The 21,165-nt window shown below is 48.8% G+C and overlaps 1 protein-coding gene across 4 annotated transcripts in view; it reads left to right on the top strand.

Moving 5' to 3' along the window:
- Nucleotides 1–21,165, top strand: part of mboat2a (membrane bound O-acyltransferase domain containing 2a) — a 247,239-nt gene that overhangs the window by 83,363 nt on the left and 142,711 nt on the right. For 3 of the 4 annotated variants that reach the window (XM_072498734.1, XM_072498732.1, XM_072498735.1), the window contains exon 2: nucleotides 19,056–19,201. In XM_072498734.1, the coding sequence (XP_072354835.1) occupies nucleotides 19,056–19,201 (146 nt within the window). Of the gene's footprint in view, nucleotides 1–17,840; nucleotides 17,959–19,055; nucleotides 19,202–21,165 lie in introns of all 4 variants that reach the window. The other variant, XM_072498733.1, reaches the window with a different exon arrangement.

Below are 21,165 nucleotides of genomic sequence, written 5' to 3'. Positions count from 1 at the left end.
GGAAGAGAGACCCTGGAGATGGACTTCCTGGGGAAGAGAAACAAACTATCGTGAGGCGTCTCATTCGTGGCTGTGCAGAGGAATGATCTGATGGAGTGGAGGGCGTTGGGGAGGAGCTCCTGCCAGTGGGGGATCGGGAGACATCTAGACCTGAGGGCCAGAAGAACCGCCTTCCATACCGTTGCGTTCTCCCTCTCCACCTGCCCGTTTCCCTGCGGGTTATAGCTCATAGTCCTGCTCGAGGCGATGCCTTTGCTGAGCAGGTACTGACGCAGCTCATCGCTCATGAACGATGTGCCCCGGTCGCTGTGGACGTACGCAGGGAAACCGAACAGTGTGAAGATGCTGTGCAGTGCCTTTATTACAGTGGCCGAGGTCATGTCGGGGCAGGGGACAGCGAAGGGGAAGCGGGGGAGTACTCTTCGATGATGGTGAGGAAGTATATATTACGGTTGGTGGAGGGGAGGGGCCCTTTGAAGTCAATGCTTAGGCGCTCAAAGGGCCGGAAGGCCTTTACCAGGCAGGCCTTGTCTGGCCGATAGAAGTGCGGTTTGCACTCCGCGCAGACTTGGCAATCCCTGATCATTGCCTTGACCTCTTCGGTGGAGAAATGCAAATTGCGGGCCTTAATGAAGTGGGTAAGCGGGGTGACCCCTGGGTGACAGAGGTCATTGTGGATAGTCCGAAGTCGGTCATCTTGCGCGCTGGCGCATGTGCTGCGGGACAGTGCATCTGGCGGCTCGTTGAGCTTCCCAGGACGATACTTGATATCATAATTGTAGGTGGAGAGTTTGATCCTCCACCTCAAGATTTTGTCATTTTAAATTTTGCCCCGTTGTGCGTTGTCAAAACATGAAGGCGACCGACCGCTGGTGAACCTCCTACCGGCTAGGTAGTGCCTCCAATGCCGCACAGCTTCCACTATGGCTTGTGCTTACTTCTCGACTGAGGGGTGTCGAATTTCGGAAGCGTGGATGGTCCCAGAGAAGAATGCTACTGGCCTGCCCGCCTGGTTGTTTGTGGCGGCCAGTGTGACGTCTGACCATCGCTCTCTACCTGAAAGGGGATGGACTCGTCCACCGCGTGCATTGCGGCCTTGGTGATGTCGGCCTTGATGCGGCTGAAGGCTGAGCAGGCCTCATCCGTCAGGGGAAAACTGGTGGTTTGAATAAGTGGGCAGACTTTGTCTGCATAGTTGGGGACCCACTGGGTGTAGTACGAGAACAGCCCCAGGCATCGTTTTAGGGCCTTGAGGCTGTGGGGAGGGGGCGCATACGGTCCGGGTCGGGCCCTAGGACTCCGTTTGGGAGGCTGGGTAGGTGTGGAGGGAGCAGCGCCTTACCGTGTCGGGGTGGACAAAACTCTCCGTGCTCCCGAAGTCGAAAAGACAGGGGGTCTCGTGCCTGTTGACCCGGACGACCATCATGGAGTTCTTCAGCTGTTTTGGCTGTGACTGGTGACTGGTCGAGAATGACTGCGCCCAGCTGTGGGTAGCCTGTGTGGTCGGTGGAATCACAAGATGGCGGCCCCCATGAATCGCACATGTCGGGCTGGGGTGAAGATGGCGATCAAGATGGCCGCCCACATTGGTCGCACGTGTTGATCCGTGCCAGAGCCGGCGGCCAAGTTGGCGGCCCCCATGAGTTGCACGAGTCGGTCGGTGTTGGGGCCGGCGACCAGGATAGCGGCCCCCACGAGTTGCACAATGCTGATGACGCATCTGACGGGGGCGTTCCGGGCAGGCATCTGTGGGGCTGCGAGTCCATGGGTCGGGCCTGGTGCGTTTTCGATTTCTGAGCCTTGGTTCGGCCCTGACAGACTCTTGCTAAGTGCCTCTTTTTCCCACAGTCGTTGCATGTCGCTGTGCGGGCTGGGCAACGCTGCCGGGGGTATTGGCCCTGGCCACAGAAGTAGCACTGCGGATCCCCGGGCTTGGCTGGCAGCCGCGCGGCGCAGACCTATGACGTAGTCGGGTCCGTCGCGGGGCCGCGACGAGGGGTTCGCCAGGCCCGCTGGGAACGCACTGAGGTTCTGGTAGGCCACCTCTAGTGAGGTAGCTAGCTTTACCGTGTCCCGCAGGTCGGAGGTCCCGTTTTCCAGCAGGCGCTGCCTGATGTAGTTCGAGTGAACCCTCGCCACATAGGTGTCCCGGATCTGTGAGTTCATGTGTTCCTCCGCCGTCACATCTCGATAGCTGTAGTTCCTCGCGAGTAGAGTCAGGGTTTCCAGATACTCGTCCAGCGATTCTCCGACGCTTTGACGGCGAGTAGTGAGTAGGTGTCTGGTGAACACCTCATTTGCGGACTTCACGAAGTGTGCCCTGAGGGTTGCGACCGTCGCCTCACACGTGGCCGCTTTCTCAATCATTACTGAGATTCGATGGCTCAGCCGAGTGTGGAGGAGTCGCAGCTTGAGGATCTCCGTGGGAGGCGTTGTGGAGGAGTCTGGGTAGGCCTCGAAGATTCAAAGCCATTGTTCAAATATCTCCTTGGCTTCGGATGCGCGGGCGTCGAGTTCGAGCCTGTCTGGCTTTAGAGCGGCTTCCACAGTGCTGTCTGACTAATAAATTAATATACCTTCAATTCACCGAGAGGCAGAGAGAGCAAGTGAACATTAGGCTTTATTAGTCATGAAATTGCCTAGCCAGAGTCGGTTGTACAGATGAATGCTGCACATAGGCTGCCGGTCTATATAGGGCCCCGGTGAGGGCGGAGCAAGAGGTTGGAGCCCACTCGGGTTACAGTACCTGGAAGCCGCTCGTATTACCATTTCCAGGTCATGGGTTACAGTATCATGCATGCATTAGGTGAATACTTTTAAGAAAGTTTTTGCGTGTGATTTTTGCAGAGGGAATTCATGTTCCACAGTGTTAAAAAAAATATTTTTTTAATTAAAGTTTTGCAAAGTTTTTCATAATAAATAGTAATAATCTTAACGCAGGAAAATAGAGTGAACATTAACATAGTGCAAAAAGAGACTATACAATACCAATTAACTAGATGTAACCCCACGCGCCTCAGTCTTCCCACACCCTCCCAACAGAGCACTCATCCCCATACCCCTATGGGTCGCTGCTGCTGCTGACATTTTAATTTTCCCTGAGAAGTCATCGGATGGTATTATGCCCCCGCTCAACAGCAGCAGCTCTGTACACTTGGCAAAATTATTTACACACATAAGTAGGCATCTGTTCGTGGTGTTGTCGTCCCTTGCTTCTCCCAGACGGAGTTCGCTGCCGTTGTCGTCTCGTGCGCACTTCCGCTTCTGCGGTCCTCCCGTCTTCCCCATTTTCTCTGTTCCTGTGGATGTTAAGTTTGTTAACGTTTCCCTGCCTCCGCCCTCCCCCTCCCTGGCTCTCCTCTATTGTTCCCTGTCTCTTCCCTCTACTACTACCCCCCCCCCCCCGTGGTTTGCCTTTCCTTCCTCTTAGATGTAGCTGCGCCCCCCCCCCCCCCCCCCCAGTCTATCTCTCCCTCTCATGCTTTGGCTACTTTCCCCTGTTTCTTGGCTACCTGGCTATTCTTCTGCTTGTTTGTTGGCCACAAACAGGTCTCTGAACAATTGGGTGAATGGCTCCCACGTTCTGTGGAAGCCGTCGTCTGACCCTCGGATGGCGAATTTGATTTTCTCCATTTGGAGAGATTCAGGGAAGTCAGACAGCCAGTCTGCAGCTTTGGGTGGTGCTGCTGACCGCCAGCCGAACAGGATTCTACGGCGGGCGATCAGGGAGGCAAAGGCAAGGACGTCTGCCCTCCTCCCCAGGAATAGATCTGTGTAGCACTTTTAGTTGCGTCAGGGTGAGCCTTGCGCACGTGGAGGTGGAGTTGACCCTATGCAGTGCTTCGCTCCAGAGTCCCCACCCTATTTTGATCCCCAGGACCTCCTCCCACTTCATTCTTCTTGCGTCCAGTACAGTATGGTGTCGGCCCCTTCTACCAGTCGGTCATACATGTCACTACAGTTTCCTTTATCTAGTATGCTTGCGTCCAGTAACTCTTCCAGTAGTGTCTGTCGTGGTGGTTATGAGTATGTCCCTGTCTCCTTTCGTAGGAAGTTTTTTAGTTGCAGGTACCTTAGCTCGTTCCCCCTAGCTAGCTGGAATTTCTCTTGTCTGTTCGCCCAGTGCTGCGATCCTGCCTTCCGTGTATAGGTCCCTGACTGTCAGTGTCCCCCGTCCTGTCTCCACCGTTTGAAGGTGGCGTCAGTCAGCGCTGGCGTGAACCTATGGTTGTTGCAGATGGGAGCTTTACCCGACATTCTGGTCAGGCCAAATTGTTGCCGTAGTTGGTTCCAGGATTGGAGGGTGGCTATTACCACCGGAGTGTTTTTTGGGTGGGGATGGGAGTGCCACCGTGGCGAGGGCCCGGAGGGAGGCCCCCATGCAGGAGGCCTCCTCCGCACGCACCCACTCGGCTTCTGGCTCCTTGATCCATCCCCTTGCTCGGCCGTCGCCGCCCAGTGCTAAAGTTGTAGGTTTGGGAGGGCAAGCTCCCCCCTGGATTTTGTTTTTTGTAAGACCTTCTTTGGTGTTCTGCAGTGTTGGCAGAAATTAGAGACATGCCTTGGTTGTAAAGTGGATAGGGAGTAGATCGTTTGAAATAATTCAAATTTTATGTTTAAGACTCTGCGTTGGATGAAGTCAACTTGCTGGCAGGTTAGAATGTCTAAGTTTGGAGACTGTTGTGGAGAGGAAGTGGGGGCAATCGAGCAGTAAAGTTTAAACCGGGCAGCTGCTAAATATGGTTCTCCAGGCTCTGGCTGAGGAAGATTGGTGCATCGAGAAAGTCAGCACAGCTTGATCTAGAGGCTTAAGTGTGCTTTGGCATGACCCCTGTTGATAAACTGAATCTCATGGTCATACTAATATCAGAGGAGTAAGTCGCAGCCTGGATATCAACAGCAATGAAGAACTGGGAGGATGAGGATCAGTACTGATGAGAGAACAGCTTTTGGGTGGAATAATGGTGAAGACAGCTCCAGATTTGAGAAGCAGCAGTAGCTTATGGAGCTGGTTTAACCTCGTGTAGTGAAGTGTGATTGTGTTTGAAGAGTGAGTGGAGTCGATGGCCATAGGAAGCAAATCAATAGCAGGATCAGAGTACGAAATGGAACAAAGAATGAAATGTTTGAGAATGAAATGAAATTAAATGAATGAAAATCGTTTATTGTCACAAGTAGGCTTCAAAGAAGTTACTGAGAAAAGCCCCTAGTCGCCACATTCCGGCGCCTGTTCGGGGAGGCTGTTACGGGAATTGAACCGTGCTACTGGCCTGCCTTGGTCTGTTTTCAAAGCCAGCGATTTAGCCCTGTGCTAAACAGCCCAGAAGACAAAGGCCACGCAATTGAGAATAATGTGTCTGGAAAGCAGCAGAAAAGATAGGTGACTCATAAAGTCTAGAGGGCAGTAGAAAAATAGCTTGGAGATGACAAATAAGTTTTAGTTCACAATGTAGAGTTGCATTATTTTAAATGAGGGTTGGTGGAAACATTTTGCAGTTTTATTAAAGCTTGAGTTTCATGTGCTTGTGACCAACAATATGGTGTCTTCAGATATTTCATACACCCAGTTGAGATCAACATTTTGCTTCTAATTTCTTTTACCCTCTTGTGGTTCTAAACTTCCTAATGTTAGACGATTTCTAAGAAGTGCAAATCCACAGCCTTTTGTGTAGATTGTTCATCATTTTTATGACATTCCCTATCTGTGGTGGTATGTATTAGGGGTAATACGGTACACCATGATGCCGAGGGGCTATTGGTGGACAGATACTGGGCCCTGATTGGATCTGCCGCCTACTGGGCTCCACCCAGAAAGGTGGGGTAAAAGAACCCAGGTTCTCCCAGCAGCCGCATTCTGTAACTGGGCTGCCGGGGAACAAGTCTGCTCAATAAAGCTTCGATTGAGTTCTCTACGTCACACCTCGTGTGTTATCGATGGTGCCACACTATCAAAATATGCTAGGCTTGTACACTCCCATATTGCACATGCAGATTGGGCGTTTTCATTTGACAAGCCTGAAAATAGAATGGAGTTTCTAATTGGGAGTAAATCTAAATTCCACTAATTTAACAGTGTGCTACGCCCAATCTTAATCTATATTTTCAGCCCATCGTGGTTTTTAGTTTGTAATCTGTCAATTGTTGAATCTAAAACTGAATATAATATCATGTAAAATGAATTTCTTAGCTATATTTCAATCTTGACCTCCAACAGTCTCTTGAATTGTTTCCCTAATCACCTCCAGTATTCTGGACTATCATCTGATTCACAATGACTTTTTCACACTTTCCTCAGTTACTTTACAGCTATTGCATTTGTGTTCGCTTAAATAACTTTCATTTATCCAGTATCATTAACATAGAAAAGTAATGACTTCCGGGTGCGGCGATGACCAGCTGAGTCGCACGTTTCGGCAGCTCCCGGTGAAACGGACTTTTGGGCTCTTGATAGGAGCCCCAACGGCAATTCTGACGGCTAAAAACAGTGCGGTAAACCAGAAGAGAATCCCCCCTGGATACGGATGAAAAAAGGAGGAGAAAGTGGCCGGATTGCAGTGGATCCTTTAGAACAGCGGCAAGGAAGGCAAGCAAAAACCAAGATGGCGTCGGAAGGTCGCAGTTTAACATGGGGCTCTGAACAACAAGAGTTCTTGAAATGCTGTGTGGAAGAGCTCAAAAAGGAAATGAAGAAAGAGCTGTTGGCCCCGATACTACAGGCGATCAAAGGGCTAAAGGAGGAACAAAAGACCCAGGAGCGGGAGCTTCGGGTCGTGAAGGCAAAGGCAGCCGAGAATGAGGACGACATACAGGGCCTGGTGGTGAAGACGGAGACGCATGAGGCACATCAGAAACGATGTGTGGAAAGGTTGGAGGCACTGGAGAACAACGCAAGGAGGAACAAGCTGAGGATTCTTGGTCTTCCTGAAGGTGCGGGGGAGCGGACGTCGGGGCATATGTGAGCACGATGCTGCACTCGTTAATGGGAGCGGAGGCCCCAGCGGGTCCGTTGGAGGTGGAGGGAGCATACCGAGTGATGGCGCGAGGACCGAGAGCAGGAGAAATTCCCAGAGCCATAGTGGTGAGATTCCTCCATTTTAAGGATAGAGAAATGGTCCTTAGATGGGCAAAGAAAACTCGGAGCAGTAAATGGGAGAAGGCGGTGATCCGCGTTTATCAAGACTGGAGTGCGGAGGTGGCGAGAAGGAGGGCGAGCCTTAATCGGGCCAAGGCGGTGCTTCATAAAAAGAAGATAAAATTTGGAATGCTGCAACCGTCAAGACTGTGGGTCACATATCGAGGGAGGCACCACTACTTTGAGACGGCGGATGAAGCGTGGACTTTTATTGTGGAAGAAAAACTGGAATGAACGGGTTATTAAAAAGAAGGTTTGAACAAAGTGGTGGGGCGAAGAGGGGGGTTAAAAAGGGGGGAAAGAGGAGTTTTATGTACTAATCCTGCGATGGATGCCGAGAAAGCATTTGATAGAGTGGAGTGGGATTATTTGTGGGAGGTGTTGAGGAGATTTGGTTTTGGAGAGGGGTATGTTAGATGGGTGCAGCTGTTGTATAGGGCCCCGATGGCGAGCGTGGTCACGAATGGATGGGGATCTACATATTTTCAGCTCCATAGAGGGACAAGGCAGGGATGCCCTCTGTCCCCATTATTGTTTGCACTGGCGATTGAGCCCCTGGCGATTAGCGTTGAGAGGTTCCAAGAAGTGGAGGGGAGTACTTAGAGGAGGAGAAGAACACCGGGTATCTTTGTATGCGGACGATTTGCTACTATACGTGGCAGACCCGGCGGAGGGGATGCCAGAAATAATGCGGATACTTGGGGAGTTTGGGGATTTTTCAGGGTATAAATTGAACATGGGGAAAAGTGAGTTGTTTGTGGTGCATCCAGGGGAGCAGAGTAGAGAAATAGAGGACCTACCGTTGAGGAAGGTAACAAGGGACTTTTGTTACCTGGGGATCCAGATAGCCAAGAATTGGGGCACATTGCATAGGTTAAATTTAACGCGGTTGGTGGAACAAATGGAGGAGGATTTCAAGAGATGGGATATGGTATCCCTGTCACTGGCAGGGAGGGTGCAGGCGGTTAAGATGGTGGTCCTCCCGAGATTCCTCTTTGTGTTTCAGTGCCTCCCGGTGGTGATCACGAAGGCTTTTTTTAAAAGGATTGAAAAGAGCATCATGGGTTTTGTGTGGGCCGGGAAGACCCCGAGAGTGAGGAAGGGATTCTTACAGCGTAGCAGGGATAGGGGGGGGGGCTGGCACCACCGAGCCTAAGTGAGTATTATTGGGCCGCTAATATTTCAATGGTGAGTAAGTGGATGGGAGAGGAGGAGGGAGCGGCGTGGAAGAGATTAGAGAGGGCGTCCTGTAGGGGGACTAGCCTACAGGCTATGGTGACAGCCCCATTGCCGTTCTCACCGAGGAACTACACCACAAGCCCGGTGGTGGTGGCTACACTGAAGATCTGGGGACAGTGGAGACGGCATAGGGGAAAGACTGGAGCCTTGGGGGGGGTCCCCGATAAGAAACAACCATAGGTTTGCCCCGGGGGGGAATGGATGGGGGATATGGAATGTGGCAAAGAGCAGGAATAACGCAACTGAAAGATCTGTTTGTGGATGGGAAGTTCGCGAGTCTGGGAGCGCTGACCGAGAAATATGGGTTGCCCCAAGGGAATACATTCAGGTATATGCAACTGAGGGCTTTTGCGAGGCAACAGGTGAGGGAATTCCCGCAGCTCCCGACACAAGAGGTGCAGGACAGAGTGATCTCAAAGACATGGGTGGGGGATGGTAAGGTGTCAGATATATATATAGGGAAATGAGGGACGAAGGGGAGACTATGGTAGATGAACTAAAAGGGAAATGGGAAGAACAGCTGGGGGAGGAGATCAAGGAGGGGCTGTGGGCAGATGCCCTAAGCAGGGTAAACTCGTCATCCTCGTGTGCCAGGCTAAGCCTGATTCGCTAAGCCTGATTCAGTTTAAGGTATTACACAGGGTGCATATGACTGGAGCACGGCTCAGTAAATTTTTTGGGGTGGAGGATAGGTGTGCGAGGTGCTCGAGAAGCCCAGCGAATCATACCCATATGTTTTGGTCATGCCCGGCACTACAGGGGTTTTGGATGGGGGTGACAAAGGTGCTTTCAAAAGTAGTGGGGGTCCGGGTCGAACAAAGCTGGGGGTTGGCTATATTTGGGGTTGCACAAGAGCCGGGAGTGCAGGAGGCGAGAGAGGCCGATGTTTTGGCCTTTGCGTCCCTAGTAGCCCGGCGCAGGATATTGTTAATGTGGAAAGAAGCCAAGCCCCCGGGGGTGGAGACCTGGATAAATGACATGGCAGGGTTTATAAAGCTAGAGCGGATTAAGTTCGTTCTAAGGGGGTCGGCTCAAGGGTTCACCAGGCGGTGGCAACCGTTCGTCGAATACCTCGCAGAAAGATAGATGGAATGGAAAAAAGAAGGCAGCAGCAGCAGCCCAGGATCGAGAGGGGGGGAGGAGGAACCAGAAGGACTCTCAGGGTTGTTAATATATACTGTATAATATGTATAGGTTGTTGCGACAGATAATTATATATTGGACTGTTAAATTATATTTTTGGAGAGTGTTACTTGTGATCAGGCAGTTGCCAATTAGGGTTAGTTTTCATTTTTGTTATTTATTATTTATTCATTTTTTGTTTATAAAATAGGTCATTGTTATTTGTGTTGTTATAATATTGTGTAAAGGATGCACAATGTACTGTGTTGGTTGACCAAAAATTTTCAATAAAATATTTATTAAAAAAAACATAGAAAAGTAATAAGAGGCACAATGAGAGATTGGATATACAGGCAAAACAGTAGATATTTAATAAGCAATTAAAAGCTTACCTGAAGGGATGGAATTTAAGGAAATTAAAAAAAAATGTATATTTGGTTTTTCTTAATCCAATCCTTTTTGCCTTTTTCTATACCTGTTATAACATTTAATCTACCTTTTTTCAAAGTTTGTTTAGTTCCAATTCTTAAATCTCATTGCTTAAGAAGTAACCTTATTACTTCTCCTGTTCACTTTGGTGCTGTATGCTGTGTTGGGTCTTTCTCAGCTTACACTTAGTTTTACAAAGCTGATTTTCATTGAAAGGGTGCATGGAACAGTCTACCTCACTGCTGGTAGTGTTAAATGCTTTCTACATTCAAATTTTGCCCATGAGCCTTGGATCTTCCCAAATGTTCAGTTGGTGGGAATTTCTGCTCACCAATTACTAGATGTCAGACAGTACTGTGACAAATGGGAGGCAGGGCAATGGCTGGCAAGTAATGGTGAGGTAGAGCTAGGTGCCAATAGTGAACATGTGAAACTTGACTTTGTTTCCAGATGATACCACTAAGGAGCAACATGTAGAGAGAAAAACACCATAGGTGTTTCAACCAATCGACCATGTTTCCCTCAAGGCTATGATGTTAATGCAATCGTCCAAAATAAATTATGGTTGAAAATAGTCTTGCTCACAAGTGAATAGACATTTTGGTGGGAGAGTGCTGATTAGGCCAGTGATAGCTGATCAGCTATTAGAATCCTGGGTCTGGGTGAATGGGACAGAAGTCAAAAGATTGCCTCTAGCTGACATAAGAAGTGCCTCTAGCTGGTATTTATTTTGTTAAAATATATTTTATTCAAGTTTTTTGGCCAAACATAACAATACGTAGTGTTTCTTTTACACAGCAATAAAGCAATATAAATAACCGTGGCCAGTTTTAAACAAATAAATAAGTAATATATAAACAAAAACAAAAAACAAAACTAAATGGTAACTGCCTTGTCCAAAATAAATACTCTCCAAAAATACAGTCCAGCAATCCAATATACAATTACATATACCAAATACCTATACATATACAATAACATCCCTGAGAGTCCGTCCGATTTCCCCCCCCCCCTGGGTTGCTGCTGTTGTCTACTTCTTTTCCATTCCCTCTATCTTTCTGTGAGGTAGTCAACGAACGGTTGCCACCGCCTGGTGAACCCCTGAGCCGAACCCCTTAACACGAACTTAATCCGTTCTAACTTTATGAACCCTGCCATATCCTTTATCCAGGTCTCCACCCCCGGGGGTTTGGCTTCCTTCCACATTAACAATATCCTGCGCCGGGCTACAAGGGACGCAAAGGCCAACACGTCAGCCTCTCTCGCCTCCTGCACTCCCGGCTCGTCTGCAACCCCAAATATAGCCAACCCCCAGCTTGGTTCGACCCGGACCCCCACCACCTTCGAAAGCACCTTTGCCACCCCCACCCAGAACCCCTGCAGTGCCGGGCATGACCAGAGCATGTGGGTGTGATTCGCTGGGCTTCTCGAGCATCTTGCACACCTATCCTCTACCCCAAAAAATTTACTAAGCCGTGCTCCAGTCATATGCGCCCTGTGTAGCACCTTAAATTGTATCAGGCTTAGCCTGGCACACGAGGACGATGAGTTTACCCTACGTAGGGCATCAGCCCACAGCCCCTCCTCAATCTCCTTCCCCAGTTCTTCTTCCCATTTCCCTTTCAGCTCATCTACCATGATCTCCCCCTCGTCCCTCATCTCCCTGTATATGTCCACCACCTTACCGTCCCCCACCCACGTCTCTGAGATTACTCTATCCTGCACTTCCTGCGTCGGGAGCTGCAGGAATTCCCTCACCTGTTGCCTCGCAAAAGCCCTCAATTGCATATACCGAAATGCATTCCCTTGGGGCAACCCATATTTCTCCGTCAGCGCTCCCAGACTCGCAAACGTCCCATCTACAAACAGATCTCTTAATTGTACTACCCCAGCTCTTTGCCATGCTCCAAATCCACCATCCATTCTCCCCGGAACGAACCTATGATGGTTTCTTATCGGGGACCGCACCGAAGCTCCCGTCCCTCCCCATGCCGTCTCCACTGCCCCCAAATTCTCAATGTAGCCACCACCACCGGACTTGTGGTGTATTTCTTTGGTGAGAACGGCAACGGCGCCGTCACCATTGCTTGCAGGCTAGCCCCCCTGCAGGACGCCCTCTCCAATCTCTTCCACGCCGCTCCCTCCCCTTCTCCCATCCACTTACACACCATTGAAACATTGGCGGCCCAGTAGTACTCACTTAGGCTCGGTAGTGCCAGCCACCCCCCTGTCCCTACTACGCTGCAAGAATCCCCGCCTCACTCTCGGGGTCTTCCCAGCCCACACACAACTCATAATGCTCTTCTCAATTCTTTTGGAAAAAAGCCTTCGTGATCACCACCGGGAGGCACTGGAACACAAAAAGGAATCTCGGGAGGACCACCATTTTAACCGCCTGCACCCTACCTGCCAATGACAGGGACACCATGTCCCATCTCTTGAAATCCTCCCCCATCTGTTCCACCAACCGTGCTAAATTAAGCCTATGTAATGTACCCCAATTCTTGGCTATCTGGATCCCCAGGTACCGGAAGTCCCTTGTTACCTTCCTCAACGGTAAATCCTCTATCTCTCTGCTCTGCTCCCCCGGATGCACCACAAATAGCTCACTTTTCCCCATGTTCAGTTTATACCCTGAAAAATCCCCAAACTCCCCAAGTATCCGCATTATCTCTGGCATCCCCTCTGCCGGGTCCGCCACATATAGCAACAAATCATCCGCATACAGAGATACCCGGTGTTCTTCCCCCCCCCGCCCTAAGTACTCCCCTCCACTTCCTGGAACCCCTCAGTGCCATGGCCAGGGGTTCAATCGCCAATGCAAACAATAACGGGGACAGAGGGCATCCCTGCCTCGTCCCTCTATAGAGCCGAAAATAGTCAGACCCCCGTCCATTCGTGACCACGCTCGCCATCGGGGCCCTTTACAGCAACTGTACCCACCTGATATACCCGTCTCCAAAGCCAAATCTCCTCAACACCTCCCACAAATAATCCCACTCCACTCTATCAAATGCTTTCTCGGCATCCATCGCCACCACTATCTCCGCTTCCCCCTCTGGTGGGGGCATCATCATTACCCCTAGCAGCCTCCGTATATTTGTATTTAGCTGTCTCCCCTTCACAAACCCAGTTTGGTCCTCATGGACCACCCCCGGGACACAATCCTCTATCCTCATTGCCATTACCGTGGCCAGAATCTTAGCATCCACATTCAGGAGGGAAATGGGCCTGTATGACCCGCATTGCAGCAGGTCTTTTTCCTTCTTTAGGAGGAGCGATATCGTTGCCTCTGACATAGTCGGGGGCAGCTGCCCCCTTTCCCTCGCCTCATTAAAGGTTCTCATCAGTAGCGGGGCCAGCAAGTCCAAATATTTCTTATAGAATTCAACTGGGAATCCGTCTGGTCCCAGGGCCTTCCCCGCCTGCATGCTTCCAATCCCTTTCACTACTTCCTCCGTCTCAATCTGTGCTCCCAGCCCCACTCTCTCCTGTTCCTCCACCGTAGGAAATTCCAGCTGATCCAGAAAGCACATCATTCTCTCCTTCCCGTCCGGGGGCTGCGCTTCATATAATCTTTCATAAAATGCCTTGAACACTCCATTCACTCTCTCCGCTCCCCGCTCCATCTCTCCCTCCTCATCTCTCACCCCCCCCTATCTCCCTCGCTGCTCTTTTCCTCAGTTGGTGGGCCAACAACCTACTCGCCTTCTCCCCATATTCGTACTGTACACCCTGTGCCTTCCTCCATTGTGCCTCTGCCTTACCCGTAGTCAACAAGTTAAATTCTACATGTAGCCTTTGCCTTTCCCTGTATAGTCTCTCCTCCGGTGCCTCCGCGTATTGTCTGTCCACCCTCAGCAGTTCTTTCAACAACCGCTCCCTTTCCCTACCCTCCTGCTTTCCTTTATGTGCCCTAATAGATATCAGCTCCCCTCTAACCACTGCCTTCAGTGCCTCCCAGACCACTCCCACCTGTACCTCCCCATTATCATTAATTTCCAAGTACCTTTCAATACACCCCGTCACCCTTAAACACACCCCCTCATCTGCCAATAATCCCATGTCCATTCTCCAGGGTGGAAACTGTTGTTTTTCTTCCCCTATCTCCAGGTCCACCTAGTGTGGAGCATGGTCCGAGATGGCTATAGCCGTGTACTCCGCCCCCGTCACCTTTGGGATCAGTGCCCTTCCCAAAACAAAAAAATCTTTCGTGAAAATACTTTATGTACATAGGAGAAAAACAAAAACTCCTTACTCCTAGGTCTACTAAATCTCCAGGGATCTACTCCTCCCATCTGCACCATAAAATCCTTAAGCACCCTAGCTGCAGCCGGCCTCCTTCCGGTCCTGGACCTCGATCTGTCCAGTCCTGGGTCCAGCACCGTATTAAAGTCTCCACCCATTACCAACTTCCCCACTTCTAGGTCTGGGATTCGTCCTAACATACGCCTCATAAAATTGGCATCATCCCAGTTCGGGGCATACACGTTCACCAATACCACCGCCTCCCCTTGCAGTTTGCCACTCACCATCACGTATCTGCCCCCACTATCTGCCACTATAGTCTTTGCCTCAAACATTACCCTCTTCCCCACTAGTATGGCCACCCCCCTGTTTTTTTTTTGTTTTTTTTTTGCATCTAGCCCCGAATGAAACGCCTGCCCCACCCATCCTTTGCGATGTCTAACCTGATCTGTCAGCTTCAGATGCGTCTCCTGAAGCATAACCACATCTGCCTTAAGTTTCTTTAGGTGTGCGAGTACCCGTGCCCTCTTAATCGGCCCGTTCAGCCCTCTCACATTCCACGTGATCAACCGGGTCGGGGGCTCTTTACCCCCCCCCCCCCCCCCGACGACTAGCCATTTCCTTTTTCAATCCAGCTTCTCACCCGGTTCCCACGTAGCTGTATCCCCCCCAGGCGGCGCCCCCCCCCCCCCCCCCCGCCCCGACGCCCCCCTCCCATACCAGCTCCCCCTTCTCCCCAGCAGCAGCAACCCAGTTAACCCCCCCCCCCCGCTAGATCCCAAGCTAGCGTAATTGCACCCCCCATGTTGCTCCCAGAAGTCAGCAAACTCTGGCCGACCTCGGCTTCCCCCCGTGACCTCGGCTCACACTGTGCGAGGCCCCCTCCTTCCTGCTTCCCTGTTCCCGCCATGATTACCATAGTGCGGGAACAAAGCCCGCGCTTCCCCTTTTGGCCCCGCCCCCAATGGCCGGCTCCCACAGCTCCTCATCCTCCCTCACCCCCTCCCCCACGACATGGGGAAGAGAGAGAAGTTACAGGGTCGCAGGTTTAACAATCTGGGAAGTCTTCTTTTCCCCCCTTCATCCCACAAATTCACCCCCCCCACTTTTGTCCCAAACGTTCTTTTTCTGGCCCGCTCACTCCAGCTTCTCCTCGGCAATAAATGTCCACGCTTCGTCTGCCGTTTCGAAATAGTGGTGTTTCCCTAGATGTGTGACCCACAGTCTTGCCGGTTGCAACATTCCGAATTTGATCTTCCTTTTATGCAACACCTCCTTGGCCCGATTAAAGCTTGCCCTCCTTCTCGCCACCTCCGCACTCCAATCTTGATACACGCGGATCACCGCATTCTCCCACCTACTGTTCCGAGTTTTCTTGGCCCATCTGAGGACCATCTCTCTGTCCTTGTATCGGAGAAATCTCACAACTATTGCTCGAGGAATTTCTCCAGCCCTCGGTCTTCGCGCCATAACTCGATAGGCTCCCTCCACCTCCAGCGGACCCGTCGGGGCCTCCGATCCCATTAACGCATGCAGCATTGTGCTCACATCTGCCCCGATGTCCGCCCCTTCTGCACCTTCGGGAAGACCAAGAATCCTTAAGTTCTTCCTCCTCGCATTGTTCTCCAGCACCTCCAGCCTTTCCACACATCTTTCGTGTTGTGCCTCGTGGATCTCCGTTTTCACCACCAGGCCCTGTATGTCATCCTCATTCTCAGCAGCCTTTGCCTTCATGACCCGAAGCTCCTGTTCCTGGGTCTTTTGCTCCTCCTTTAGCCCCTCAATCGCTTTTAATATCGGGGCCAACAGCTCCTTCTTCATCTCCTTTTTGAGTTCATCTACGCAACGCCGCAGGAACTCTTGTTGGTCAGGGCCCCATATTAAACTGCCTCCTTCCGACGCCATCTTGCTTTGTGCCTGCCTTCCTGGCCGCTGCTCTTGAGGATCCACCGCAATGGCAAAAGAGGGGAATGGAATTAATGGAAATAGTGGGAAGTTTATGAGATTTGGTTTTGGTAATGTTTCATTGGCAGGTGATTGTAGCACATCCTAGACGCCTGGATGTTGACTGAGCAGTCTGACAATACTGGGCATGGCACCATTGAATGTTGTCCTGTTATATGTGAAAGCTGACCCTGCATTTTGTAGGTGATATCAGCAGAGGGCAACATATAGATAAAAAGAAAGGGGCCAAGGACAAGGATATAGCTTTGGGGATGGGTGGTGGATCTCTAGTTTTAATGGGTGTGGGGAAGAACAAGAGAAGCAATCACTAGATTATTTGACCATGAAAAGGCTACAGTGAGGGTAGTTCAGGCAAATTGCATAATAGAAAACTAATGTTGGTGGTGAATACTGTAGTTGACGAGGTGGTTACTGTGAATGTTGTTTCTGACTTTGGTTCAGCCTCTTGCGGTGCTATAGCATGAATGGAAACCTTGTAAGAGTGACTTTAAAAAATAAAAAAAATAGCTGAGGCAGAGAAGGTACGGATTTGAGGGTCGTCTTCTTCGGCAATTAGTCACTAACGAGTATGATTGCCTAATAAACTCTTACTGGTTATGGGTCCTGTGGGTCGTTGTGCACCTGATAATCCCAATCCTAGAGCTTCACCGTCGACCGGATATTTCACAGGTGCTTCCAGGAGGTGGGATCGTTCCTTGGACTCGGTCACTGGTACTCCTTTCACCGTCTCCTTTTCTGGACCTCTTTCTTGCCGTTGGGTGTCCTCTGAAGAATTGTGTCCCTCAACTCAGGAGGTTCCAAGTAAGTCTCTTCTGAGCAAGGGTCTCCCAGGCATTGACGTCTATGTTGTATTTCTTGAGATAAGCCTTCAGGGTGTCTTTAAAGCATTTCAGTCCACATGTTCAGGAGCCTTCTTTGAGCTGGGCGGAAGATTTGCTTTGGTAGTCGGGATTCTGACATCCTAAGCAATAGCCAGCCCAGCGGAATTGGTTTCCGATAATCATGGTCTCTATGCTGATACTCTTGGCTCCTTTAAGGGCTCTGCTTTAGTGCACCTGTCCTCCCAGCTGCTGTGAAGAATCCATCTCGGACTGCTCCAGAGCCTTGCGGTAGCATCTGTACGTAATCCAAGTTTCTGAGCCGTATAGAAGCGTTGGGAGGATGACTGCTTTGTACACTAGGTTCTTGGTGTCAGCATGAATGCCGCTGTCGTCCAAGTCTCTGTTTTACGGTTTGGTCTGAAGCACACTGACTTTCCGGAAGAATAACAACAGGTTGAAAATATGCTTTTGTTTTTCTTCAGTTTTTCTTCTCCTGGAAACATAGATTCTTCATTGGGCATGTGTAGCTTTCTTGAGTCTAATCGAAGATGCCATCCTTGGGTGTTAAGAGCAGTAAGTTTTGACAAGCTAGTTTTCTGTAGGTTGCATTCAACCAATCCCTGATCCTGTTTAGAATTTGATGCTTGCACTTGTAAGCAGGAATTTAAAAATTACATAATCAATGGGCTGTTTTATTTTAAACTTGCCCATCATTCGCCCCAGACTAATTTGTTTTCCAGTCTACAAATACAGAGCCAAATTTCTAGCAAAACCATTGTGACCAGGGTAGGTAGCAATCTGGCCAGTGTAGAGAAGGCTTCCAACCTGAAATCTTGGGTCAGCAGAATTTAATACCACCCTCTTGTCTACTTTTCATCCACCAGGCCATCAAGAACTGGACAAAATCTTTTGATTTTGAGCAAGGCATCTATGAATTATTTATTTTAAATGGAATACAATATATTTTCCTTTCAGCTTCTCAATTTGGTTTGTATTGCAGAGGTAAGATAAACATTTGAAAAGAAACAAACTCTTTCTTGGCTGTCAGAGCTGAGCATTGAGGCCTGTTCCCTTCTCAAAAATGAATTGGCAGGAAGCACTCAACCCCCAATCCCCAATCCGATAACAATTCAATGCTGCCCAAGTGAGATTGTTCCTCCTGTGCCAAATTATAGATATTGTATACAACACAAATAATTTTTATTAATTCCAATAAATAGTCAAAATCAACCAATAAGTGTAAAAAGAAATGTGGACCCCAACTTGTTAACACAAACTACTTGATGCAAAGAGAAATCTATGCAAGGAACTTATGTTTGGCAATTACATCAAAGTTCCTGCTGTGATTCAACCCAGGAAACTGTGACAAGCTGCTGCATTGTTAAACTTCCTATATTACTGTTGATGTATTTTTTTTCTTCTTGCTTAAACAATGGTTTTCCAACTTTTCTGCTTGGGCATCCCTTTCACCTCCAGGATCCTCCATGTTTGAAGAACTATATCAAAACAAGGCCGCTATTACTGCAGCGTGTGTTTTTCATTCCTATATGGAATAGAAATAGTATGCTAACAAATATTGTAAATATTCATAAATATGAACACTAACTTAGAAACTGGCCACTTAGAGGCAAGCCAGTGCATGTTGGTGCCAGTCCCCAGCCCAGATAAATGGGGAGGGTTAGTGGCAGGCAGAACATCTGGCTGAAACCACGCGCCAAATGCAAAAAACGATTGTTGTTATAAAGGGTGATCATGTGCTGAGCCCACGTTACACAGGAAAAGTTGAACGAGAGATGATCTTTGACCATAATCTGTGTGCCATCCACGGCAACCGAGTACCATCATACACAAAAGATATCCAGCTGGCCCGCCACATCGTGGGGAACATGCATAAAACCTGACCTCAGCACCAAGAACAACACAGGCTCTTTTTGCCGAGGAGTCCAGGTTTCACACTGATTCTAACTGATTATATTAACCAATAATCAGATTTTTACTTATTTTAATTTATTTTGAAATGATTAGATTTGTTCTAATATTTTGATTTAATTTGTGATTCTAATGTTTTGCACTAAAACAGTTCTATTTTGTCTTTCTAGGTGAATTTTGTAGTGTGCCAGTTGTTTGCTTTGCTCGCAAGTGTATGGTTTCGGCTTTATCTTCACCCAAGTAAAACCAGCAGCTATGTAAGGCATGCTGTTGCCACACTTCTGGGGTTTTATCTGGCATTGTTCTGCTTTGGGTGGTAAGTATTGCATTTAAATTTACTAATTTTAATAAAACACCACCTAAATGCCTGATGGTTTGTGGAGTATTCTTTTACCACATTGACTTATAAAACTGGTTATAATTTCATGGCTATCCAAAGGAGAGTTTTATTTTGCCTTAAACTGGACAGAATTTGATCTGTGTGAGACCTTGGATGAGCATTACAGCTCAAGGACAGTAGTGGGAAGTTGTGCTTGGAGTCCGAGGAGATAGGAGAGGTGCTAAATTAATATTTTTCATCAGTATTCACACAGGAAAAAGACAACTTTGTCGAGGAGAATACTGAGATTCAGGCTACTAGACTAGACAGGCTTGAGGTTCATAAGGAGGAGGTGTTAGCAATTCTGGAAAGTGTGAAAATAGATAAGTCACCTGGGCCAGATGGGATTTATCCTAGGATTCTCTGGGAAGCTAGGGAGGAGATTGCTGAGCCTTTGGCTTTGATCTTTAAGTCATCTTTGTCTACAGGAATAGTGCCAGAAGACTGGAGGATAGCAAATGTTGTCCCCTTGTTCAAGAAGGGGAGTAGAGACAACCCCGGTAACTATAGACCAGTGAGCCTTACTTCTGTTGTGGGCAAAATCTTGGAAAGGTTTATAAGAGATAGGATGTATAATCATCTGGAAAAGAATAATTTAATTAGAGATAGTCAACACGGTTTTGTGAAGGGTAGGTCGGCCTCACAAACCTTATTGAGTTCTTTGAGAAGGTGACCAAACAGGTGGATGAGGGTAAAGCAGTTGATGTGGTGTATATGAATTTCAGTAAAGCGTTTGATAAGGTTCCCCACGGTAGGCTACTGCAGAAAATACGGAGGCATGGGATTCAGGGTGATTTAGCAGTTTGGATCAGAAATTGGTTAGCTGGAAGAAGACAAAGGGTGGTGGTTGATGGGAAATGTCCAGACTGGAGTCCAGTTACTAGTGGTGTACCACAAGGATCTGTTTTGGGGCCACTGCTGTTTGTCATTTTTATAAATGACCTGGAGGAGGGCGTAGAAAGATGGGTGAGTAAATTTGCAGATGACCCTAAAGTCGGTGGAGTTGTGGACAGTGCGGAAGGATGTTACAAGTTACAGAGGGACAGAGATCAGCTGCAGCGCTGGGCTGAGAGGTGGCAAATGGAGTTTAATGCAGAAAAGTGTGAGGTGATTCATTTTGGAAGGAATAACAGGAAGACTGAGTACTGGGCTAATGGTAAGATTCTTGGCAGTGTGGATGAGCAGAGAGATCTCGGTGTCCATGTACATAGATCCCTGAAAGTTGCCACCCAGGTTGAGAGGGTTGTTAAGAAGGCGTACGGGGTGTTAGCTTTTATTGGTAGAGGGATTGAGTTTCGGAGCCATGAGGTCATGTTGCAGCTGTACAAAACTCTGGTGCGGCCGCATTTGGAGAATTGCGTGCAATTCTGGTCGCCACATTATAGGAAGGATGTGGAAGCATTGGAAAGGGAGCAGAGGAGATTTACCAGAATGTTGCCTGGTATGGAGGGAAGATCTTATGAGGAAAGGCTGATGGACTTGAGGTTGTTTTCATTAGAGAGAAGAAGGTTAAGAGGTGACTTAATTGAGGCATACAAGATGATCAGAGGATTGGATAGGGTGGACAGTGAGAGCCTTCTTCCTCGGATGGTGATGTCCAGCACGAGGGGACATAACTTTAAGTTGAGGGGAGATAGATATAAGACAGATGTCAGAGGTAGGTTCTTTACTCCGAGAGTAGTGAGGGTGTGGAATGCCCTGCCTGCAACAGTAGTGGACTCACCAACACTAAGGGCATTCAAATGGTCATTGGATAGATATATGGATGTTAAGGGAATAGTGTAGATGGGCTTTAGAGTGGGTTCACAGGTCGGCGCAACATTGAGAGCCGAAGGGCCTGTACTGCGCTGTAATGTTCTACTTTCTAAATAGTGATATGGTATATTAAAACAAATGTTATT

This window comes from Scyliorhinus torazame, chromosome 4 (genome assembly GCF_047496885.1).
Source record: "Scyliorhinus torazame isolate Kashiwa2021f chromosome 4, sScyTor2.1, whole genome shotgun sequence".
Classification (NCBI taxonomy): domain Eukaryota; kingdom Metazoa; phylum Chordata; class Chondrichthyes; order Carcharhiniformes; family Scyliorhinidae; genus Scyliorhinus; species Scyliorhinus torazame.
The sequence above is the reverse complement of the archived record's forward strand: the minus strand, read 5'-3'. Positions and strand labels throughout refer to the sequence as shown.